Source organism: Microcebus murinus, chromosome 12, assembly GCF_040939455.1.
Source record: "Microcebus murinus isolate Inina chromosome 12, M.murinus_Inina_mat1.0, whole genome shotgun sequence".
NCBI lineage: Eukaryota > Metazoa > Chordata > Mammalia > Primates > Cheirogaleidae > Microcebus > Microcebus murinus.
This window is the reverse complement of record NC_134115.1, coordinates 93,503,542-93,528,064: the sequence shown is the minus strand read 5'-3', so window position 1 is coordinate 93,528,064 and position 24,523 is coordinate 93,503,542. Positions and strand designations below refer to the sequence as shown.

Genomic DNA, 24,523 nt, shown 5'->3' with positions numbered 1-24,523 from the left:
CCCTCCGTGCCCCTCAGTCCCGCGGGGGGCCGTCCCCGAACGCGCGCCCCGCCCCGCCCGGCGGAGGCTCAGGGCCCGGCCGGGCACGCGGAGGGGCGAGGGGTGCGGAGGGATCGGCGGGGCGGGGCCGGGGCCGGGCGGGCGCCGGGGGCGGAGCGCACCCCGGCCCTGCGCCTCAGTAGTGCGGTGGCCGCGGGAGGGAGCGCAGGGGCGCGGGCGCGGGCGCGAGCGCAGCGAAGGAACGAACGGGGCGCCCAGACGGGCCCGGGGACCGCGAGAGCCCAGCGCCGCCCCGGCCGGGACTGAGAGGGCAGCAGCGGGCCGCCGCCGCCGCGAGGCCGTCCGGCGCACGCCTGTGCGCCCACCCCGCCGGCCCAGCGCAGGAGGCCGCCCGGGCGCAGCGGGCAGCCGGCGGGCAGGCATGCCGCGGCTCCTGGCGCCCCTGCTCTGCCTGGCGCTGCTGCCCGCGCTGGACGCACGAGGTAGGCGCCGCTCCCCCGGGAGCCGCAACTTCCCGCGCCCCGGGAAACTTTGGCGGCGCTGTGCGCGCGCTCCGGGTGGCTGGGAGCGGGGAGACCCGGCAGCCGGGGTGGGGAGGGAGGCGCGGGTGGCCGGCGGCGAGGGGGAGCTGGAGTCCCGGGCTGGGAGCACGGGCCCTCTTCCCCGGCCCTCCCCGTTGGGGCGCGTTCGCGCCGCCCGCGCCCGAAGCCGGATTTGAAGCCCGGCGTGGGGTGCTAGGGACCCCGGAGGCCCAAACCTGGGCTGGCCGTTCACCAGCCGCGCGTGGGGCTTGCTGCCGGGACGGGCGGGCGGGCGGACTGCCTACTATTTTTCGATTTGAGTCGAGTCGGTTTGGGTTTCCTGTTGCTCCTCGGGGCCATTTATCTTCTTTCTTCTTCGCCTCTGGCCCGCCGGGGGGCGGATGTTGGGGCGCAGAGTGTGGGCTCTGGGGCGCCGCGTTCGCCTTTACTGACCCACGCGCCCCGGGCTGCGGGGCTGCGGCGCGAGGCGGGGCGGGGCGAGGGGCGCGGACAGCTGGCCGCCCCGCGCCGGTGTCCCCCAGCCCGCGGAGACCATTGGGGGAGAGTGCGGGGAACTCGCTGCGCAGGGCAGACTGACTTTCACTTTGCTTTGCGGGGTTGAAGTTTGGAAATCTTGCGGGGGCAGAGAGTGGGAAGGGGGGGCGCTTGCTTCTTTCCCCACTTGTCATCGACGGGGTCTCTGGGAATCTAGCGATTAATTCCACTGTTCCCCCAAAAGTCGGAGGTGAGAATCACCCGTCCTCTTCAGAAAGTGGGTGCTGCGTCCCATCTCCCTCCTCCGTCGGCCTCCTCCTCCCACGCAGCCGTGGGAAGCGGGGGAGGGAGAGGCCGGATTAATCGACCTCTTCTCAGAATGGGGTCGAATTCCCTCTAAATGGGGGATCTCCGTCCCCCTCCCCGGGGGGGTGCGGGGCGGGCTGCCCCTGGAGATGTCTGCCCTCGGGAGCAGGTATTGGGTGTCGCGGAGGCGGGGCCAGGTCCCCGGGGTGCAGTCTTGGAGCCACAGGAGGCGGCCCCGGCCCACAATGGGCTGCTCTGATTCCTAAGCGGGCGCTTTGTTGGCGGGCGGGGCGGCGGGCAGAGCAGCTGTCGCATTTTCCCACGGGCAGGGGAGCTGAGCGCGGCCACCCCCTGTCTAGCGCAGCCCCCTGGTAGAACGCGTTTGAACAGAGAGACCAGCTCCAGGGCTGGATGGGGGCCCCAGCCCTGCCAGGGTGTCTGGGGGTGCGGGGGTGCAGAGTTTGGGAGAGCAGCCCAAGTGGTCTCTGCTTTGCCCTGCTGCTGTCCAGGTGGCACGTAAGGCCACCTCCCCACTTTGAGCATGACCTGTTCACCCCCCCCACCACCACCACCTAGCCTGTTCCCCGTTCTGGGTTTCCGACTACAGGGCTCTGGGCAGAACGCCGAAGTCCTTGGGTTTCTCGCCTGGCTTCCCCCAGCAGCCCCTGGCACTGAGCATGGTGCCTCCTCCGAATTGGGAGGCAGATGGTGCCCCCCGTTGGGGGCTGGTGGTGGATCCCCAGCTGGGGGGCGGGGGGGGGGTTGTGAGGGCCCGGGTGCAGGTGAGGCTGACTGTCTTCTCTCGCCCTTCCCCAGGCCCTCGATGCTCCCAGCCTGGTGAGACCTGCTTGAATGGCGGGAAGTGTGAAGTGGTCAACGGCACCGAGGCCTGCGTGTGAGTACCGCCCCTTTGGGGACCTGTTGCCCCCCTGCCTTCTGCAGCAGGCCGGCAGGGGACAGAACACTAGGCCATTGTCTTCTGGAGATGGCCCAGAAGGCTGGGCGAGGTCACGTGCTGACTTTTATTGGACAAAGTCTGGCAATTACTTAATCACCAGCAATTATGCGTGTGTGGATCTGGTCTGGCTGCCGCAGGTTCCAGCACTCCTTTGGGGGCCACTCAGGCTACTGGGGCACTAGGTGGCAGTCCCCAGCACCCCATTTCTTCCCAGTGTCCCTGAGAAACAGCTGACCTGCCAAGGGGACCCTGGGCCATACACACAGAGGCCCAGCCCCCACCACCTTGCCAACCCGGGAGCACCTGCTTTGGGCAGGTGATGCCGCCTCTGGGCAGGTGAGCCTCCCAGCCGGGAACTGACCCACCCTTTGGGCTCTCTGCTCGCCCCACCTCACTCCTCCCTGGCCTCAGGGTGGGGCTGGGCTGGTTGGTGCCCATCTCCCCGGGCTCTGTGGTGTGAGGGTTTCCGTCCTGGCACCTGCAGACTCACCTCCTGACTCTGTGGCCCTTCCTCGGTCCGCGGCTGTCGGGTGGGCGCGGGGGAGGCTGGGAAATCCTTTTGGAATCTGCTCCCTGCCCGCCCGGCCTCGCGTCCCCGCCAGGGGGGGAGCGTTTCTGCCGGCCGATGCCCTTCAACTTGAGTTCACTCCTGGTGGGAATGGTGAGGAGCGTTTGGGGGCCGGCGGGAGAGGGCCCTGGAGGCCGCCTGCCTTGCCTGCCGACTGCAGATGAAGCGGTGGCTCCCCAGCCAGGCCACCCCTCATTCCAACTGCCAAGGGCCCGTCCCCTTGACAACCCCCGCCCGCTCCTGCCTCCGCTGAGGGCCGGCCTGTGGCAGGCGGCCCCCCTTCCCCGGCCCCCACCCACCCCACACTGAAGCCAATTAAGCAGGTCTGTGAGCAGTTTAATGGACAAAGCCGATTGTGTCTTTGTCAGATGCTAATGAATGCACACTACTTTTTTTTTTTTTCCGCTTTTTTGGGGCCCTCTTCTCCCCCTGCAGAAGCCTCACGGACGCTTGATGCCCTAAATCTGACTTCTTTTCATTCAGAAGCCGACAGCTGGGATTCAGGGGAAGTGCAGCCGCTATTGTTGGGGAGGCGGATTAATGCCGTGTGATTAATTATGCGAGGCTTCCCGGAACGTGTAGCCCCCTTCCTCACACCCACTCGGGGCGCGGCCAGGAGCTTCTCGCTTCTGCAGAGGACTGGGGAGGGCAGGAGGGGTGCCATGCTGGAGACATGGGGGGGCGGTGCAGAGCTACAGCTCCCTTCCGAACCCCGCTGGCTGGCGTTGGGCCGAGACCCTCTGGGGCAACAAAGCAGGGGTGTCGGGGACTCTCTCCAGCGCCCCAGACCTTGTGCCGAGTGCATCCCCAGCCTGGCGACTGATAAGGGTTTCGGTGCCTGGCCTTGTCTCCCCCAGTGCGGCCTGACGCCCCCTCCTTCTTGGCGGGAAGCCTGCCTCAGTTTGGCCTGGCAGGCGGCCGAGCTCAGCCCACAGAGACCCCATTGTGCACACCCCACAAATCCAATTAGGGGATGGAACGGAAGCGCCGTCCTCGGAGGCGCCCACCTCTGGGCAGCGCGGTGCCGGGGGCCAGGGCCACAGTCTGTCCCAGCTCTGCAGAGACACAGGGCCCGATTCACGCTGCAGTGCCGCGGCGGCCAAGGCGGGACTGCTTCGGGTTCGAGCCCGAGCTCTCTCGCTGCGCCTGGGTGTGAGAGTCCCACTGGGCGTACACTTCACCTGGGGGGTCCTGCCTTCCTCGTCCCGGCCACCCTGCTCGGAGGGCCCCGCCAGCTCTTCCCAGGCGTCGGTGGCCAGAGCACGGGCTGGAGGCCTGGCTCACCGGCGGGGAGAGACCCCTGCTCTTTGCTCAGAGGTGTCTGGGGTGCAGCCTTCCGGAGCCCCGCCAGCCTGGGCTCGAACCCCGGCCCTGTGGCACCCAGCCACGACCCTCGGGGAGTTCTTGGACTTGTGGTGGTGGGTGCCGGCTCCCCGGTGGGAGGGTCGTGGGGAACGGGGAGTCACAGTGCCAGGCACCGTAGCGCTGAGTGAATCATCTCTTTCCACCCCCGAGGAGAAGGAACCTTTCTTAGAAGACGCTGTCAGGGGGTTGCGGGGCTCAGGGTTGGAAAAAGTGGGTTTTGTCGGTGCCAGATGCCTTTCTGGGAGGTCAGAGTGTCACCGAGGCCTGGTCAGACCATGGCTGGGTAGGAAAGGGTTGCCGGACACGCCAGTGGGCGGAGCGTGGCCGGTCTCTGGGCAGCTGTTGCGTGGGCCAGCCATGTGGCTGCCGTGGGAGGTTGGTGGCCTGCAGCAGGCCCAGGGTGGTCACTGCGGCTCTCTGCCTCGTGCCAGCCTCCTTGCCCGCTCTGTGCTGAGAGGGGCGTACTGAAATGGGCTCCTCTTCTCCCCTTTCTTCTTGAGACAGGGTCTTGCTCTGTCTCCCAGCTGGGGTGCAGTGTCCTCAGCCAAGCTCACTGCAACCTCCAGCTCCTGCCTTAGCGTCCCCAGGAGCTGGGACCACAGGTGTGGGCCACCACGCCCAGCAAAGTTTTCAATTTTTTTTGTAGAGACAGGATCTTTCTGTGTTGCCAAGGTTCTTCTCAAACTCCTGGCCTCAAGCGTGAACCTCCTGCCTCGGCCTCCCAAAGTGCTGGGATTGCAGGTGTGAGCCACCGCGCCCGGCCCCCTTCTTTTAGGAGGGGGTGGGGAGGGCTGCAGGGACCTTTGTCCTTCTGGGCGAGCAGGGAAGGCTTGTCAAGGGCCGAGTGGCTCTGGGCTGGGAGTTGAGGCACGGGCAGACAAAGCAGCCGTCCTGCCTGCAGCTCAGTCGGGATTTTGCAAGGCCGTCTTCCAGGTGGTCGCGGAAGTGGGCTGAGCCATCGCGCCCAGCAGCACATCTGGGAGGGACACCCAGCTAGCTGGCAGGACAAGGTCCAGTTTGAGATCTGACTCTACTGCCCGCTAGCTCCTTGACCTTGGGTCATCAGGTCACCCGGGCCTCAGTTTCCCCATCTGTAAAGGTAGGCTGATACGCAGCTGGTGTCTTGGTGGCACGTAAGGACTGCATGAGAGCCGTGCAGGGTAGGCACCGGGCGGGGGTCCGTTTCTCCCCGCCCTCCCCTGTGAGCTGATGATGCTACTTTCAAGATCCTCTTCTGCAGTGTGTGACTGGCTAGTGGGTAAATTCAGACAATCCAGGGGTGCGTGCTGCGTGGGGAGGGGCTCGCCAATTCTGGGGACCCATCCCCCAGGACGGCTCCAACGTGCAGCCCCTGTGCCTCGCCCCAGCGCCCCTCCAGGCAAAGCCGCCCGCAATGGTGGGGGCAGGGCGGACGCATCCCTTGTGCCCATGGAGGTGACTTTCCATCGTGGGGGCAGGAGAGAGGTGTCCGGGGAGGGCTGGGCATGCGATTAGGCACTGGGAGAGAGGGAAGGGAAGTCACTCACGCCTGGCCTCGGGGTCACACGGCTGTCATAGAGTCTCAGCCAGCCCTGCCCCTCTTTCACCAAAGCGCGTGTCCCTAACCACCGCCCCGTCCTGCCGGGGCTGCCCCAGTCACTTCCCGGCTCCTCTGCGGGCAAGCGGGGCTGGGGGTGTGACTTCCCTTCAGAAGAGGAGGAAGGAGGCTCAGGCGGGAAGTGACTCGGAGCTCGGTGGGTCGCTGGGCAGGGACGGGATGTTATGTGTCTTCTGTCACCTGGTCCGGCTGTTTCCACTGAGTCACCTGCCAAGCCGCGGTTGATTCTGATCCTTTGCGCTCAGCTCAGTCTGAGACAGAAAGGCCTGCTGCCTGCGGGGCTTCCTCTGTTTATGCCGCGCCTGGTCTTCAAGGGCGCCGGTGTCAGAAAAAACATGTTTGAAAACACGCAGCGTCAAATAGAAAGTCTCACCTACTTACTTGAGCTGCAGGGGGACGTCAGGAGCCCTGAGCCTGGGCAGCCTGGACTCCTTCAAAGGGAGGTGCTGCTTGGGCCGGCCCTGCCCCTGAATAGCAGCCAGCGTTTTTTCCATTGAAAGAATAATAATAATGAAAGAGAGAGAGAAAGCTCTGACCTTAGCAGGAAGAGGGTGGGGCAGGGCAGATGGGGTGGGAAGCTCTCCCGCAGGGCGGCCGAGGAGCTGGGTCTGGGCGGCGGGGGGCACAGGGCCGGGTGCTGGGACCCCCGGACAGACGTGGAGGGGCCGGGGAGGGGTCGCAGACCGCAGGCCCTGGGCGCCGGGAAACGGCTTCACTCCTTGTCCCCGGCACCTGGGACGGGCAGAGGGGTTGCACCCGCCGGCCAGCGTGGGGAGGGGACCCTTCCTGTTCCGAGTCCTGTCTGCACACAGTGGAAGGATGTGGCTTTGTAGAGTTGCTCGCGCGTCTCGATTGCCTTCCTCAATGACGCAGCGATCGATCGCAGCTGCTCGCTCCCCACGGCGCTTTTGCCAGCCATGGCCCCCGGCCGGCCGGGTGGCCGGCAGCGTCTCCGGCAGCTCTGGGTCCTTCCAGGTGCTTTGTCCCGTTGACAGGTGGAAGAGCTGAGGCTGGGCAAGGGGGTGGGGATCTGAGGCCAGCTTGCGTCACCTTTCGCCGTGTGCAGGCACATCCAGAACCTTCCAGACCTTTCCCAGAGGCTGAGGAGGAGACCTTACCGGCTCTAACGAGCGCCTGGCCTCGGGGCAGTGTGCTGGTGGGGCCAGGGCGTTTCCTCCGCCCGGGCGGGCCTGGCTCTGATTGGCTGTGCCCCTCACTCCACGTCACCTCCCTGGGCCTCAGTTTCCCCCTCTGTATGCGAGGGGGTTGGGTCTGGCGGCCCTGGACCCCCGTCCAGCCACGTCCAGGATCAGGCCAGGGGTGGTGGTGGGCTGTGCGGCCAGGAAGGTCTGCGGGGGTGGGGCCGGCTTGGGGCTCAGCGTCCACTGCTGGCCTGCTCGGACCGGGGAGCCCCTGCTGGGGGTGGGGGGTGTCAGCGGTTATGGGAGGGCAGAGGGAATCCCTTCTCCAGAGTGGCCTGGTCCCTGAGGACATGAGGACTGGATTCGGGGGACGGACGCGTATATGGGTTTTTGGGGTGATGAGTTACACGTACTGTAGCGTTTGCCTGTTTAACCATTTAAAGCGTGCAGTTCAGTGGCATTGGGTACATTCACAAGGTTGTGCAACCGTCCCCTCTAACTAGTTCCAAACTTTTCATCACCCAAAGTAGAACCTCTGTACCCAAAGCAGACACTCCCCACCCCCACCCCAGCCCTGGCACCCTCGGATCTACTCTCTGTCTCTGTGGATTCGCCCGTCCCGGACCTTTCTTGTGAATGAAATCGTGCCGCCTGTGGCTTTCTGCATCTGACTGCTTTCCCTGTGCGTGATTATTGTTTTTCCAGCTGAAGAGGTGGGTCTGGCCCCGGGAGGCGGGTGCGAGCCACCCGGGCAGCTCCAGCGCCTGCCGTGTGGGAGGCCGGTGCCTCGGGAGGGCCCGCCTGGGCGGCCAGGCCTGCTGGGACGGGGCCAGGAGCAGGGGAGCCCCCGGCAGAAGGAGCCACGGGGCCACGGTGGGCAGCGACGCCTGGGATGTGTCTGGGTGAGGCCGGGCCTTCCTCTCCCTGAGAGCCACGGGGCTGACTCCAGAGCAGCCGGCCACCCCGGGCAGGGACTCACCCGGTGGCCACAGAGCCCCGCGCTTACTCACAGAAGGTGTCCCCGTCAGCCTGCCTCGGGGGTCAGGGAAGTGCCGTGTTCCCTACGGGCACCTGTCCGGCCGGTGACAGCGGTGACGATGCCCTTCTCTCCTGCTCAGGCAGGTGCCTGAGTTTCGGCATCTGAATTCCCGCTTGTCCCCAGGGGCAGCGGGGGGTGGGTAGATGGCCCTGGCGTTTTGGGGTTGCTTCTGCGTATTCCAGAGACCCGTGCGGAATTCTGGGAGCAGCGTTTTGCTGTCACGTGGCCCTTTTTACTGCAGATCCCCTACCCAGCCCTGCACCCCAGACGTCCTCGAACTACGGCCCGAGGGCCACATGCGGGCCGCCTAGCGCATTTATCAGGCCCTCCGGGTGTTTTTGCCGCCCCTGCCTGTCCTGCTTAGCGGCCGACTCGTCCCGGGGCCCACAGTGGGCACCCTCTAATGGTCTGAGGGACAGTGAACTGGCCTCCTGTTTAAAAAGTTTGAGGACCCCTGCTGTACCCCCTGCTCTGGGGTGGAGGTCTTCTGCGGTGGGGGGGGGGCGCACCACGGCTCCACCTGCCTGCCCGCCCCTTCCCCCGGGCCAGGCGCAGGGACAGTTTGGCTGCAGAGGGAATCGGCTAGTTAAGTGTCGCCCCCTCCTCTCCCGGCCTGTGGCAGATCTGCTGCTTTGAGCAGGTGCCCGTAGGGTGGCTGGCGGGCACCTCTGGGGGCCTGGCCTCTCCTGCCCAGCCCCTCGGCACAGGCCGGGGCCACCTGCGTGGCTCTGATGCTGCTGAGCCGAGAGTCTCGGGCTCTCCTGGCAGTGGGGCGGCCCAGCTGTGGTTCCTGTGATCTCCTGGAAGGAGCATCCGGGGTCCTGGTCTCCAGTGGGGCTTGGCGGGGCGGGTGGCTCTGACGTGTCGGGGTGCACTGGGCAGCCCTCACCCCCAGCAGCCGCAACCGCGGTTCCCAAATGCTCACAGCTGCCCGGTCCACTAGGCTCCTCTCGGGACCAGGCCAGGCCTAAACACTGCCCGGACCCTCCACCCACAGAGAACCCACCCTGCCAGGACAGGGGACTACCACCCACAGAGCACTCGCCCCAGCCTCGGCCACACCTGGCCTCACCTGTGCGGAACAGGTGGGCACCAGTGGGGGGCGGGCCATGCCCTAGGTTGCTTGTTGAGTCTTCCCGAGGAGGCAGCCGTCTCATGACTTCCAGGCTGCCCGCAGTGAGGACGGCCGAGCTTGCCGCCAGTCTGTGGTCCTGGCTCCCGTCACCCCGCCTGGGTGTCGGTCGTGTGTGTCTCAAGTGCTTGGATCGGTTGTTTTCTTAAACGGGATAAGCGTCCCCTTGGTCTGTTGACACTGTTAATTTGTCGAACAAACTCCCCTCCCAGGTAGCGCAAAAGGCCAGCCTGACCCCAGCCCAAGCCAGGGCCTCGGGGCGCCGGGTCAATGCGTCAAGGTTTGCGTGAGTATGGTGGACCCCCCAGGGGGACCCCCGCCCCCGCCGAGAGCCCTCAGACCTGGGCAGGGGGACACTGGGCTGGAGGTCAGCAAGAAAGCAGGGTGCCGCTCCAGGCCTCCTGCCCGCTTCACTGTGCTCGGGTCGCCCGGCGTGAGTCAGCGCTGGGCCGCGGGGGCGGCTGGCTTTACTGGGGACGCGTTCGTGCCTGGTCAAGTCCGGGGAGAAGCCTGCACGCCGTCACTTTCCCTGTGGCAGGTCTGCCCACGGCCAGGCGGCTCCTTGGAGGCACATTTGACGGAGGGTGGAGCTCTCTGCCTGGAACGTCACCCCGCCGTAGGCCCTGCCCCTCCGAGGGCCAATGTCACCGAGCCTGACCGGTGGTCCCGGCCCTGGCGAGGCGGCGCTGCCCTGGTCACCGGCCAGACGGGTGCCCGGCCCCGCCTTCTCCGGGCCGCGCCTGGGAAGGCGGTGGGTGGCGGGGGCTGTGCGGCAGGGACCGCGGCGGCGTGGGCGTGGGGCCCGCCTCCCACGCGCTCCTCTTGGTTTCGGCAGACGAGCAGAGATGACTGTTACTGGAACAGGAGGCCTGGGGGAGCTGCCCAAGTCGGGGCACGTTTCCAGGGGGTGGTGGGGAGCCCCAGCCGGAGGCGGGGGGCAGGTGGGCACTGCCGTCTGGCCCTCTGGCCCTCTGACGCCCCCTCCCCCGGGGGGCGGCCCCTCCCTCCTTTCCCCTACAGTGTCAGAGCAGGGGGATAGCCTCGCTCCTGTCCCCTGGAGGCCAGGTGGGGAGGCCAGGCAGGGCTGTGTGTCCCAGCATCCACCCTGTGACGGACTCAGACCATGCTGGCGCCCTCCCCGGTGGACCCAGGGTCGGGCGTCCGGCCCCGCACAGGAGCCCGGCACTGTCTGGGGTGCACGCCTGGGCCAGGCAGAGGTGGGGCAGGGCCGGACCGGGTGGGCGGCTCCAGGAGTCTGGAAGTCCTGCTCCAGCCGCAGTCCAGGCTGGCCGCCCCTCCCCCAGCCTTTCCCCTCGGCCAGGCGCGCCCCCTTGCAGCGCTGCGTCCCGCCAGGCCCGGGAAGGGGCGAGGCCGTGGAGCTGGCTTGTTTCTTCCTCGAGGGGTGTGTGTGACCTCCGGCTGCTCTGTCATCTCTCTGAGCTCACCTTCATCCTTAGAAGGGGGAACCGGCCTCCCAGGGGGTGCACAAGTGACCCATGGGTCCCTGAAGGGTCAGAGTGCGTCCTCCCTGCTGGTCTGTCATGTTGTATTTTTAATTTTGCGTCTCGTTTTGAGATCGTTGCAGACTCACACGGGCTATAGGAAGTCATAGCTCAGCCCCATGTGCTGTGCTTCCTGTGTCCCCAGCTGGCCACAAGACGTGGCAAGGTCGGGAGGTTCAGTGCCCTGCAGGGGCAGAGGGTCTGGGACCTGCTAGGCCTGGCCAAGAAGCCCCCACTTTCCCCACAGGGAAAAGCACCCCCAGACAATCCTAGACCTGTGCCAACTGTCCTGGGATCTCCTCCTGTCCCCAAGGGCCCCTGCCCAGGGCTGGGTGCGCTTGGCTGCTTCTGCCTTCTGGAGCTTGGCGTGTCCCGAGGTGCCGGCTCCGGGCTGGGGGCAGAGCCGGGGCTCCTGTGGACGCCAGGTGCCCGGGGCCTGTGGAGCCGGGGCTGGGCACTGGGGCGCGGCTGGCGGGAGAGGGGTACACCTGTTGGAGGAGGCTCCTCTGCAGCCTGGGCAGAGAGGAAGGGGCTGGTGAGTGTTGTGGGGGTGAGGGTGACCTCTGGGGCCAGCCTTCAAGCCTGCCACACCCACCCTGTGGCTGGGTCAGGAGGCTGCCCAGAGCCGCCCACCCGTCCCGCGCCTGTAGTTGTGGGGTCTCCTGGGAGCAGGCTGCAGGAACGCGGCAGAGTGCCAGCCGCCTGTCTGCTCGAGCCGGTGCTCTAGGCCACGTGTGGACTTCATCTGGAGGCCACGTTGGTGCCCCTCCTGCTGGGCAGAGGGTGTCCACCAGAGACGGCGTGCACGGCCGGGGGGCTCCCTCCATAGCCCACCCTGCCACCCAAGGGCTTCGGGCTTCAGCCTAGCTGCCGGCTCAGGGTGCAGCGTCCATGCCGCCCTCCCGGTCTGGGAGATCAGGTTGTCAGGTGTGAGGTCCGGGCCGCTGGCAGGCAGCTGGAGGCTGCAGGAACACACACCTCACCCTCCTGTTTGTGCCAGAGGAAGCTGCCCTGCTGGGTGTCTGCTGCCCAGGCCCTGGCAGGAGAGGTTGAGAGCTTCGAGTTACAGGTGGTGTGGGCAGAACCTGCCGCGCCCGTTTGCCCATCTGTAAAATGGGCCCAGCACCACGCCCAGGGGATCAGCGAGATCGAGCTTGTGAAGTCCACGCACAGGTGAATCAGGAGGGGCGTGGCCTCAGGTCCTTGGGGCCGGACAGGTGTGTGCTACACAGACGGAGGGGGGTCCTCATGCCCCACCCCAGTGTTCATAATGGGGGGGCTGGACGTGGAGTGGGTGCCTCTGAGTGGCTCACTTGGAGGGAAAGCACCAACCCTGCCCCGGCTGGGCGGCCCCCGCCGGCACCTGCTCCGCAAGCAGAGGTGGGAAGCTGCTAGAAGCATTTTTGGCTTTGGTGTCGAGCTCGGTCTGCGATTGCTGACTTAGGTAATGGGTTTGGATTAAGCCCTCCCAGCAGCGCCCGCCCAGAGCCTGAGCCCTGAGGGTGCAGGGGGCTGCGCTGGGAGCAGCAGCCCACACGGCGGGCACGGCCCTCCCTGCCCCCCGGGTGGTGCAGGTGCCGGCCCAGGAGGCAGTGTTGTGGCTGGCTAGCGTCAGGGGAGCCTGGGTGGGCAGGGGGCACAGGCCCAGCTTTGCCTGCAGCTCAGGGCTCTGTCGCTGGGGCCCAGGTGGGAAACTCCTCCACAGTGGGGCAAGGGGGGCCTCGAACAGGCGTTTCCCACCGTCTGACAACCTGTGGGACTCCGGTGACGCTGGTTCCCAGGTGGCCCCAGCTGGGCCGTGGCTGGACTGGGAGGGTCCGGCCAAACACAGGTGTCCCTGGCCGCTGCGGCCCACCCAGCCCGGCCATCTCCGGGAAGTGGCCTTTCCTCCCTCAGACGGGACCTGCTTCCCAGCATGGCGGGGTGGGGGCGGGGTGGGGGCAGCGAGCCCAGCCTCCGTGGGAAAGGTGGCTTCCCGGAGGATGGCTGCCGCCTCCCCCTCCACACAAAGGGCTTCCCCCAGCCGGGGAAGGAAGCCCTTCCTGACTTCCTCCCGCCACCCAAGGATGCAACTGGGGGAAAAGATTTGCGGACAAAAGAGGAGAGTGCTGGGAACAGCTGTCTGGGCCGGAAGGCTGGGCCGGCTCAGACCCTGCTCAGACCCAGGCCGGGCCCCTGTGGCCAGCCAGGCACCCCCCACCCTCCCACTGGGTCTCCTCTCTGCCCCTGGTCTGAGAAGCGGCTCACCTGGGCCCCCCAGAGGGCTGCCTCTCACCTGGGTCCCCCAGCCTCCCTGCAGCCCCGAGTGCCCCTTCCCCCTTGCTGGGGCCCCAGGGGCAGGCCCCGCGCTCCTGGGGGCAGCCCTGGCCCAGCCGCCCGTCCTGGGGCAGGCGGGACCGCAGGGGGTGGTGGAGGCAGCAGCCCCACCTGTAGCCCCAAACCCATGGTCGGTGCCCCTGTAGGCAGCAGGCCCAGGGCGCCCTGAGCCCCTGCAGAGCCTCCTCCCTCCCTCCTTCTTTCCCACCCACAGCGGGGAAGGAGCGGGAACAGAAAGGGAGGGAAGGACCAGGCGGCTGCAGGGGCCAAGTCCAAAGCCCTCCACGCTGGCTGCAGGCTGTTTCGCTGGTCCTCTGACAGGTGTTGGGACAAAGGTTCCTGGCAGGTGGCCCTGTGTCTCTCTGTCCCAGGGGCTTTGGGGAGGTGATGTGAGTGAGAAGAGGTTCACATGTCTCCCCAAGGCTTTGTGTCCTGGAGCTGAGGCTGGCTGTTCCCCACGGGGAGGGACCCTGGTGCCCCCTTCCCAACCTGTGTGAACGCCTCACGTCTTGGCAGCTGGTGCCTCCTGGAAGATGGGTGGTCCCCACTGGGATTTGGGGGGCTTGGACCGGCCTCTGCGCAAGGGAGGGGCTGAGGTCCCAGGACACCCCCCCCTCCCGCCCGCCCCCCCATGCCAGAAGCCTGCACCAGGGACGGAGCTGGCCTGTTGACCTCATGAGGGGCCCGTTGACCTGCTGGGGGGAGCACCCCACAATCCAGGGGCTGGTCCCACCTCCATCCTGTCAGTCGTGGGCCTCCCTTGCCCCCTCCAGCAGGGGGTCCCAACGCCCCGTCTGCCTAGTCCACAGCCGGTCCCGTTTGCGTTGCAGGGTGACGGGTGGGCCCTGCTGGTCCCCAGAGCCAGGGGTGGGGACTGCCTGCACTGGTGGTTTGGGGGGGCAGGCAGCCGGCCTGACCGGGTCTGCGCTGAGCATAGCAGCGTCTGGCCCTGGGTAGAGGCTGTCCCCGAGACACCTGTTGAGCTCACAGAGCAGGAGCCCCTTAGGGCTGGAGGAGGGGGTGCTCCTAGGCAGGCCTGGCCCAGCAGGCAGGGGTGCGGGGGTACCTGAGACAGGCAGGACCGCAGGCCGTGCCACCTGGGGACGGGTCCTAGTGGGCTGTGGCCCAGGCTTTCTGGGAGCAGCAGCCGTGAGGGGATTGGGAGGAGATAACCCACCTCACTGCCCTGTGAGTAGCGGCCGTGCAGCAGGGAACTGTGGCCTTCTGCCGTGGGGGGAGGAGGGCTGGGATTGGCGTGAGGCGGGGAGTCCTGCCTTGCCCGCCACACCTGGGGCAGGTCTGCTGAGGATAGGTGGAGCTGTTAAGGGGCTAGTGTAAGCCAGACAGTGCCCACACCACTGTCCCTAGGGCTGCAGGCCGCCTGACCCCCAGTGCAAGGGGCCAGGGGTGTGCAGAGCTGACTTTTTCGTGGAGAGGCACAGCCTGGCACACCGGAGTCCCCACCGCCCATGCATACCTGAGCGTCCCCATCCCCCCCACACCTGAGAGTCCCACCATCACCCCTGCATACCTGAGAGTCCCACCACCCCTGCATACCTAAGAGTCCCCACCATCACCCCTGCATAACTGAGAGTCCCACCACCCCTGCACACCTGAGAGTCCCCACCACCCCTGCATACCTGAGAGTCCCCACCACCCCTGCACACCTGAGAGTCCCACCACCCCTGCACACCTGAGAGTCCCCACCACCCCTGCATACCTGAGAGTCCCACCACCCCTGCACACCTGAGAGTCCCCACCACCCCTGCACACCTGAGATTCCCACCATCACCCCTGCACACCTGAGAGTCCCACCACCCCTGCATACCTAAGAGTCCCCACCATCACCCCTGCACACCTGAGAGTCCCACCACCCCTGCATACCTGAGTGTCCCCCCACACACCTGAGATTCCCACTGTTAGCCCTGCACACCTGAGAGCCCCACCACCCCTGTACACCTGAGAGTCCCACCACCCCTGCACACCTGAGAGTCCCCACCATTCCTGTACACCTGAGATTCCCACCATCATCCCTGCACACCTGAGAGTTCCTACCACCCCTCCACACCTCAGAGCCCCCACCACCCCTGCACACCTGAGAGTCCCACCACCCCTGCATACCTGAGTGTCCCCCCACACACACCTGAGATTTCCACCGTTAGCCCTGCACACCTGAGAGCCCCACCACCCCTGTACACCTGAGAGTCCCACCACCCCTGCACACCTGAGAATCCCACCACCACCCCTGCACACCTGAGAGTCCCACCATCACCCCTGCACACCTGAGAGTCCCCACCATCACCTCTGCACACCTGAGAGCCCCACCATCACCCCTGCACACCTGAGAGTCCCCACCACCACCCCTGCACACCTGAGAGTCCCACCAACACCCCTGCACACCTGAGAGCGGCTCCCCACAGGAAGCCCTTCCTGGGGTGTCTGGTTCCTCCTGCCCACCCAGCTGTCCTGGGTCCACTGCCCCCCACTCGGCCTTGCTCCCCACACTCCATCTCTGTCCCACTCGACCATCAACTCCTCGAGGACAGGAACCGAATAAAGCCCCCTCTTAGTCCCTCTCCCCCTCCTCCTTTTGGGACGAGGGACCTGTCATCTGTCCCCTGGGGGTGGCAGATGGCTGCTGAGCTAAGAAAGGAAAACAGCGCAGTTGAGAATTAGTCCCGGGTGAAAGGTCGGCACAACATCTGCCTCCGCATGCTTTCTGGAGTTGCATGTCTATGCAGAGGCGGGCGGGCGGCCCCCCAGCGCAGGGAGGACAAAGCCAGAGGCCCGGCTGGGGGGACGGCTGGGAGGGACGGCTGGGAGGGACGGGGGACCGTTGGCCTGTGGGAAGCCGGCTCCTCTGCAGTCCTGCTCCTGGAGCCCCAGCCTGGCTGCTGCTCACCTGCCGCCCGCCAGGACTGGGCAGGTGACCTTGGCGGGACGCAAGGAGAGGAGCCTCCTGGCCTGGGCGGGCAGGGTCCTCACTGAGGCGGGAGGTGCGGTGTGGGTCCCCCTTCGAAGCCTTGGACTGGCGCGCTCTGGGGTCCTGCGGGGCCAGGCAGCTGCGTGTGCGGCTTCCCTTGCCAGGCCCTGGAGCCTGTCCCCATCACTTGCCCACCTGCCAGGACAGGTGCTGAGGACAGAAGGGTCATGGGTGGTAGGGATTGGGCACCGCCAGGGCTATGAGGGCTCGGTCACAGGCTGGCGGTCCTGGCCACGCCGGGCTGCAGCCTCAAGGTCCCTCCCACCTTCTCAGGGACGTCTGGGTAGGAGGTGACAGGTGTCTGTCACCAGGTACTCCAGTTCTGGCCAGGTGGGAGAGAGGAGCCAGGCTTGGGGAGGAGTGGCCCTGGGACTGGCCCCAGAGCTGCTCCCCGGTCGCCCAGGCCCTGCCACCGCTCAGGCTGTGCGTCTCTCAGAGCACCTCCGGGGGCCCTGGTGGCCCTGCTTGTCCTGTCTGTGGGGGCAGTGCCTTCACTGCGGGGCTCCAGAGCCCGGGGGGGTGTGTGGAGGATAGCGAGCCCTCCCAGCCAGGCATTCCCCCACGGGGAGCGCTGGGGCTCCTGCCCGCCCGCTGGGAGCAGCTGCCACCTCGGCCAACACCTGCCGCTCCGCCCTTTGCCCGAGTGCTGGGCATGTTTTCCTGCTCGCAGCCTGGCGTGGCTCAGCCACCTTAGCTGGGACGCACCGTCTGGGCAGGTCTCCCGCCATCTCCTCCCAGCTGGAGAAGGGACGGGGGTGTCCGCTGGGCACTGCCCCGTGGCTGGACGGTGTGGGGGTGTGTCTGGGCAGAGCCTCTGGCCCATCTGAGGACCCCAATGTCCGTCCCCTTAGGGTGTTTGGCAGGGAATGGCTCTAGGGCTGGGCCTGAGGCCTCGCCCGTGTGGGGGGCAGTGGGCAGCGCGTGTGGTTCCCCCCGAAGCCATGGGGTGGGCCCATCATGTCCACCCATGCAGCTTCCCTCCCCGGAGGAGCCTTGGTCTGCCGGGGCCGGGAGGGGCCCAGAGCGCGTGCCCGCAACATGGATGGCCGCTCTAGACCCGGCTTTGATGGCGCGGCCTCTGTCCCGCGCCCACGTACTGCTGGCCTCGTCAGCGGCTGGGAAAGGAAAAAGCCTTTTCTCGAGTGGAGCTGGGGCCGCCCCTGCCTCACAATGGGGCATTGATGGGAGGGCAGGGCACCGCCTCTGTGGCCGCGCCCGGCCCAGCCCGCTGGGTTCCGTGGAGTCCCAGCGGTGGCTCAGGCGGCAGGGACCAGCCAGCCTGGAACCGGATCCACCTGCAGTGGGGGCCGGGCCTGCCTTCCCCACGCTCCCTCCTGTGCCCTCGCTGGAGCCGGTGCAGCAGGTGTGGATGGAGCGGCAGGTGTGGACGCGTAGGCTCCCCGTGCTGCCGGGCACATGGGGGGCCGAGCTCCAGGGCTTCCGTCCCTGGGAGGAGCCAGCTGTCCCTGCCCCTCCTTCCCAAGGGGGCTGGGCGGGGCCCCAGCTAAGGCTGGAGTTCACTTTTCCTCCGGGGGGTCCGAGTTGTTTTCCTTAAGCCAGTTGGTTCGGGACTTTTGGCTTCTGGCAACAGATGGTCAGCCGAGTGGCCATTTTGCGTCCTCCCTACCCAAGCTGTGGTCATAGATAAAAGCCTTCGGGGAAGACAGATGCCTCCCGGGCCGTGGGGACAGGGGAGTGGCCCCCCTACTGCCTCCCTGGCCCCTCTGGGGCAAGGCTGCCCGTGATGTGTAGGTTTGATTTCGCAGGACGGGAGGAAGTGAGGACTTAGCAGGCCAGTGTTTTCCAGGGGGCCTGGCCTCGGGTGCTGGTCCTGGGGCAGCCCCCACCCCAAAAGGCTCTGGAAGGCCAGCAGTTCCACACCAGGAGAGCCCGCCTCTGCCCGGGGTGGGAGGCTGGGGGGCGGCCTGGGGTGTGTTCGTTCCGCCTTGGAGGCTTCGCCTCTGGGAAGAGCTATGCCCGGTGGGTCCCAGACCTTCCCCAGCATGGGAGGTGACCAGGGCGGGCGATTTATGGCCACAACAGGTGGTCTAGGTGGCTTGTGGGATGGGGTGGCAGACATAGCACCTGTCCCTGCAGGGAGCAGGTGGCACCAGGCCTGGACCGGGACACAGGAAGCCTCTCCTGGCTCGCGGTTCTGCGTGGGCCTGGACGGCATGTTCCAGGGGAAGGCCCAGGCCTGCCGGGCGGCCCCCCTACCTCAACTGGCTCACCCCTCGCTGGCAAAGGGCTCCCCAGCTGTGAAACTGGCGCATCCGGCCGCCGCCTGGATGTGTTTGCGGGAGACTTCTTACCGAGAGGGAAAAGCTGCGTCTGGGGCTGCGTGTGGGCAGAGGAGGGGTGCTCTCCCGCGCCCCAGGCGTAAATGCAGTGGGAAAGCCTACTGTCGTGGGAAAGCCTTCTGCCTAGGGAAAGGATGGGAAGCTGGTCCGGCTCCCCCACGCTGCCGCAGTGCTGACGTTGGGAGTCATTACTACCCAGGTGCCCTTGGCAGCACTGGGGAGAGACGCGGCCTGGCTCCAGAGCGCGGTCACACGGTGTTCGTCCCCTCCCTGGAGGACGGCACTGACCGGTCCGCCTGGCCCCTGTCTGCGGCTCTCGCAGGTGCAGACTTGGGTGCCTGCCCGGTTCAGGAATGCAGGCTGGCGCTCCCTGGACGTTCTCGCCTCTGGCCGGATCCCACAGCCAGCAATCGGTTTTCTTCTTATGTTTTATTGAGGTGAAATTAACCACTTGCAAGTGAATGGGCCACTTAGGACACTCACAGTTCCAGAGCGTTTCGTCACCCCTAGGGGAACCCCTCCCTGCCAAGCGTCATCGGGCCTTGGCTCTGGGGCTGGCACCCGCTGTGCTCGCTGCCCGGGGCTCAGGGGCAGCTGTGGCTGTGACAGGTGCCCACGCTGAGTGGCAGGCACAGGTGGGCGAGCGGGTGGCGACTAACCCCTGTGGCATGTGTGCCGACAGCTGCGGCGGAGCCTTTGTGGGCCCACGATGCCAGGACCCCAGCCCCTGCCTCAGCTCCCCCTGCAAGAACGCCGGGACCTGCCACGTGGTGGACCGCGGCGGCGTGGCCGACTACACCTGCAGCTGCCTCCTGGGCTTCTCCGGGCCCCTCTGCCTGACGCCCCTGGACAACGCCTGCCTCACCAACCCCTGCCGCAACGGGGGCACCTGTGACCTGCTCACGCTCACCGAGTACAAGTGCCGCTGCCCCCCGGGCTGGTCAGGTGAGGGGCCGGCGTGGCTAGGCGAGGACTTCCCTGAGGATCAGGGGCGGGACCCTCAGCCTCAGGGCTGGGAAGGGCCAGGCCACCCCCAGCTGCCACGCCACTCAGGGTGCTTGGCGGAAGCGCTGAGAGCCATGGGGTCTGTGGCCCTGAACAAGCCTGAGCCCCCCGCCAGAGGCCACGGGGCCCAGACCCTCACTGCCAGGCTCTGTGAGGAGAGGGGACTGTCCGGCCATGCCCTGTCCTCTTCCTCCTGCCAGGGACAAAGGCCCTATCCGCTGGGCAGGGGGCTCCAGAGGAGACAGACGGGGCTTGGGCTCAAGGCCACCTCTTCCCATGACTGGCTGTGTGGCCTTGGGTGGTCACTTGGCTTCCTGGGACCCCCCCCTTGTCTGCAGAAACACGACCACGTCCTGTGGCAGGCTCTGGGGATCCCAGGCTGGCTCCTGTGAGGTGCCAAGGCTGCCCCCGGCTTCGGGAAGGCCCTGGCCGTGGGGGAGGGAGGCCGGCATGACCCTCCTGTCCCTCGCTCCGCAGGGAAGTCGTGCCAGCAGGCTGACCCCTGCGCCTCCAACCCCTGCGCCAACGGCGGCCAGTGCCTGCCCTTCGAGGCCTCGTACATTTGCCACTGCCCGGCCAGCTTCCACGGCCCCACCTGCAGGCAGGACGTCAACGAGTGCAGCCAGAACCCCGGGCTCTGCCGCCACGGGGGCACCTGTCACAACGAGGTCGGCTCCTACCGCTGCACCTGCCGCGCCACCCACACCGGCCCCAACTGCGAGCTGCCCTACGTGCCCTGCAGCCCCTCGCCCTGCCAGAACGGGGGCACCTGCCGCCCCACGGGGGATGTCACACACGAGTGCGCCTGCCTGCCAGGTAGGTGCTGCCGGCCGCGCCTGCCTCCCGCCTGGACGCACGCGGGCCTGCGCCGGCCCCTCTGCCGATGCCAGGCCGCAGGGCGGAGCGTGGTTCCTGGTGTGTAGGGGGCCCAGAGAGGGCGGGCTCGAGAATCAGGAAGGCGCGACCAGCAGGTGCCCCGGAGCAGGGGACGCAGGGAGCCCTGGGATGGCGGAGGGGGCCGAGCTGGAATGGGGGAGCCCATTAGGAGGGAGCAGCACAGGGTCCGGGAGCCACCCACCCGCCACCCTGACACCTGCAGCAGCTCTGGGGGGGGGCGCTGTGATCTGCATAGCTGGGCTATGACCCCCCCATCCCCCTAGTGCCCCTGCCCTGTGCCCCGGGGCACCTCACCCCTGCTCTGAACCCCTGTGGGAGCAGGAGCCTCTGGAGCCCCCCTTCATCTGGAGTTCTCTGGACCCCACGAGCGGGTCCCGGGACTGCCCACCGCGGCCGGAGCGCCCTGGCTTGCCCAACCCCTGGGGCTTCCCCTTGCCCCCTGGGGGTCAGTAGGGGGCGGGGACCAGCGGGGCCATCCCTGTTGGCCCTGCTTCTCTCCCTGGGTGAGGTGGGGGTGCAGGCAAGCACCACGCCCCCCGTGCCCCCGTCCCGTCCTGTTCTGCATACCAGCCTTTCTGCTGGGGTTCTTATTTGAGTAAGTTTTGCTGCAGCTCTAAAAGTAACGAGGAGGCTTGAAACCCTCCAGACCGTCATCTGCACGCCACTGCGTGGTTAGACAGGAAGGGGGTCGGGTATTGTGGCAGGGGTGACCAAGGGCCGCCCCACCCCAGGCCTGCCTGGCCCCTCGGAGGGGAAGCTCCTGCCTGGTCTGTGAAGTCCCTCAGCCTCTGTGTGCAAACACCTGGCCGTGCATTTCCTGCAAGTCGCTGGGGGGGACGTGGGGGGTGATGGGCGGCTCCTGTCCCCACCCACCCAGGCATTCGCTGGCCGCCGGCTCTCTGCAGGGCTGGGAGGCAGAGTCCTTGTGCTCGGCAAGGCCCTGGGCTCTGGGTTCAGACGCCGTCTTGGTAGCCATGTGACCTCACATTCCAGCGCAGGGGGTGAGGGCCAAGCTCCTGCGGGCCAGGGGAGGCGGGTGTGCGTGGTGGCCTCGCCTGTGTGAGCACGCGCTGCACACGGAGCTGCCCCCCGGGCAGGGCGGGGGAGACCTCCCGTCGGTGCCGATGTGGCTTCAATGCTTTGGGCCCTGGGCCCACTCAGAGCCACCACCCGGGCAGGGGGCAGCTCAGGGTGTTGGGAGGTGACCTCTAGGGTCCACTCACCCGTCAGTGGGCCAGTCTCAGAGGCTAGGACGCTGGCAGTGGGTCACCCCTCTGGTGCGGGGGTGCTTGCTGCAGGGTGTGGGCTCTGGTCATTTCAGGCTGGGGGGAAACGAGGGGTGACCACCCAGGGCGCCTGCTAAAACGCCCTGGGCTGGGACACCCAGGCCCGAGGTCAGACTCTCCGAGCAGCCCTTGCACCCCAGTCCCCTTGAGGGGTGCTCAGCCCCCTCAGAGTGTTCAAGGGCCCCCAGAGGAGTCACGGGGAACCAAAGTTGGGACAGAGCCCTGATCTCTGGGGAGGCCCTGGGCACTCTGGGAGCCTGTCAGGGTCAGGGTTGGGTTAGGGCGCGGCCGGGCAGCAGAGGGGCAGCCAGTGGAGCCCTGCAGCACGCACAGGGCAGCCCGTAGGCCACAGGCCCAGCCCAGGACCCTCCCCTGCTTACATGAGACTCTCCGAGGCACAGGGTCCTGCACAGGGACTGGGCTCCCGGCTCCGATTTGTGGCACCCCCCCCCAGACCTGCGTGCAACATGTGTTGGGCTTTTCCCGGCCGCCAGCTGCAGTGCGGCCAGAGTGCCGGGGGGTCTCAGAGACCAAGCCCGTGGGTGCTCCCAGGGCAGGAGGGGTTCAAAGGCATTGCGGGCGGGGCGTTAATGAGTAACTGGCTGCAGGTTTGGCTGTTGCCGGACGCGCCTTTCTGGGTTGATCATTGAACCAGCGGGAGTTGAGCGGATTAATAGCTAACTGGCTGCGGTGGAGCCCTTGCCGGGGGCCGCGCCTCGGGGGCCAGCCCTGGGCTCGGGGGAGGAGGCCTCCTCAGCTCTGGGGGAGGTGGGTGCCCAGCTCTGCCCCTGGGAGGCTGAGGGCCGTGGCTCCGCACCCTCTGAAGCTAGGGGAGGGCCCACCGCGTCCCGGCCCCCCAGGCCATCCGGGGTCCCACGTCTCCCAGTTCTCAGCTTGGGGGGGTCTCCCAGTCCAGTGCCGGCCCCTCTAAGATGGGGTGTCTGTGGCTGCCCTGCCCCACTGGGGCGGCGTGGTGTTGGCAGCGTCCAGTAACAAGATCTGCGGGGAGTGAGAGCAGAGGCTTTTGTGGCCGAGCCCTCAGCCCCTGGCGTCCGCCGGCTCAGCCGCCTCTGCAGGCTTATTATTCTTAGAGTGCGCCTGTCCCTGTGGGCCCCAGTGTGGCCTGGTTTCGGGGTCACCCAGAGCAGGCTCGGGGAGGGCAGGCTGGTTCGTCTGCCCAGAGCGGGGGTCTGGGGTGCAGCCAGGGTCTGGAGACGCCGGAGCCCGCGTGGTCTGGGTGGGCTCGGAGCCAGAGGGAAGAGGGTGACCCGCTCCCGGCTCCCCCTGCTGCAGGCTTCACCGGCCAGAACTGCGAGGAGAACGTGGACGACTGCCCGGGGAACGACTGCAAGAACGGGGGCGCCTGCGTGGACGGCGTGAACACCTACAACTGCCGGTGCCCGCCGGAGTGGACAGGCACGTGCCGGGGACGCGGCCAGGGAGCAGCCACCACCTGCTGAGCTGCACACACACACGGGGTGGGGGCGCGGGGGGAGCACCCCGAGACTCGCGGTCAGCACAGACTCAGGGTCAGCTGATCTTCGTGGGCTGATTGCCGCCTGGCCCCAGGCAGCCTCCATGCCCGGCACGAGGCCCCGGTCTGCTGGGCTGGATGCAGGGTTGCGGGCAGGCCCACCCTCACGGGGCGCACCGTCTGGTGGGGTGATGGGAGGGTGCCCCACCACACAGCTGTGTCCACAGGGCAAGACACAGGTTAAGCCCCCAGTGCTGGGCGTCCAGGGGAAGGAGGGATGTGGGTTGGCAGTGGGTGGGGAGTCAGCCCCGGAGCCTTCCTGGAGGAGGTGGCGTTGCAGCCCTGCACCTTGGGGCGTGAGTTCAGTGTGGCGGCTGCCTGGCGGTGACGGTCCCGTCCCCCCCCGCAGGTCAGTACTGCACGGAGGACGTGGACGAGTGCCAGCTCATGCCCAACGCCTGCCAGAACGGCGGGACCTGCCACAACACCCACGGCAGCTACAGCTGCGTGTGCGTCAACGGCTGGACCGGGGAGGACTGCAGCGAGAACATCGACGACTGCGCCAGTGCCGCCTGCTTCCACGGGGCCACCTGCCACGACCGCGTGGCCTCCTTCTACTGCGAGTGCCCCCACGGCCGCACCGGTGAGGGCGCACGGGCCCGGCGGGGAGGCGGGTGGGGGGGGACCCGCGCCACCTCCTCAGACGTGGGCCGCAGCTCCTCGGCACCCCAGGACGGCCCGAGAGCACCTTTCCGGACTGGGCAGGGCTGGGGTCCCACAGGGAGGCTGGGGGCCGAGGCTCTGCACCGTCTGAGGCCGGGGAGGGCCCACCGCGTCCCGGCCCCCCAGGCCCTCCCGGGTCCCACGTCTCCCAGCTTGGGGGTCTCCCAGTCCAGTGCCGGCCCCTCTAAGATGGGGCGTCTGTGGCTGCCCTGCCCCAGTGGGGCGGCCTGGCCTTATGTGGCTAGTAGGGTTTTTATGTGGGTTTTCAATATACCTTCTGTTTATTCTGAGAGAGCGCTGGAGCACAGAGACGGGGCTTGTGGGATGTTGTGTCTCAGAGTTTTCTGAAAACCTCATCTACAAACCGAAAGTAATTCCTAGACACGAGAGTACTTTTCGTTGTTGTAAACGATCTTTTCTTGGAGCTATTTTTAACTTTATTAGATATTCACGTGCTATACAAGGAAAAAAAAAAAGCTGCCATGTAGCCCAGTATCACGGGACACTGAACGGGGTCGTGGTGGAGGCTCCTCCGGGGTGTGGAGCTGGGGTCGGAGTGTGGCTGGGGCAGGCCCTTGCCAGGCCCAGGCCCCGGAGGCAGCGCCCGCTGACGGCCGCCCCCCGCCAGGCCTGCTGTGCCACCTGAACGACGCCTGCATCAGCAACCCCTGCAACGAGGGCTCCAACTGCGACACCAACCCCGTCAACGGCAAGGCCATCTGCACCTGCCCCTCGGGCTACACGGGCCCGGCCTGCAGCCAGGACGTGGACGAGTGCTCGCTGGGTAGGGGTGGGTGAGGGGGCAGAGGGTGGGGCGTGCAGCCTGGCCCCGAGGGCGGCTGGGGTGGGAGCCTGACGTCTGCTGCCCACCCGCTTGGGGGCGGGTCGTGACCCTGCCCTGGAGGACCCGGCCT

General features: G+C 67.1%; 1 protein-coding gene across 1 annotated transcript in view; it reads left to right on the top strand.

The window, feature by feature from the left end:
• Positions 1–1,863: 1,863 nt before the first annotated feature.
• The window catches only part of NOTCH1 (notch receptor 1), a 42,545-nt gene continuing 19,885 nt past the window's right edge, over positions 1,864–24,523 (top strand). Inside the window, exons 1-7 of the mRNA XM_076008450.1 lie at positions 1,864–2,002; positions 2,139–2,217; positions 18,907–19,169; positions 19,707–20,045; positions 22,706–22,828; positions 23,296–23,529; positions 24,238–24,393. Of these exons, the coding sequence (XP_075864565.1) occupies positions 1,864–2,002; positions 2,139–2,217; positions 18,907–19,169; positions 19,707–20,045; positions 22,706–22,828; positions 23,296–23,529; positions 24,238–24,393 (1,333 nt within the window). The remainder of the gene's footprint in view (positions 2,003–2,138; positions 2,218–18,906; positions 19,170–19,706; positions 20,046–22,705; positions 22,829–23,295; positions 23,530–24,237; positions 24,394–24,523) is intronic.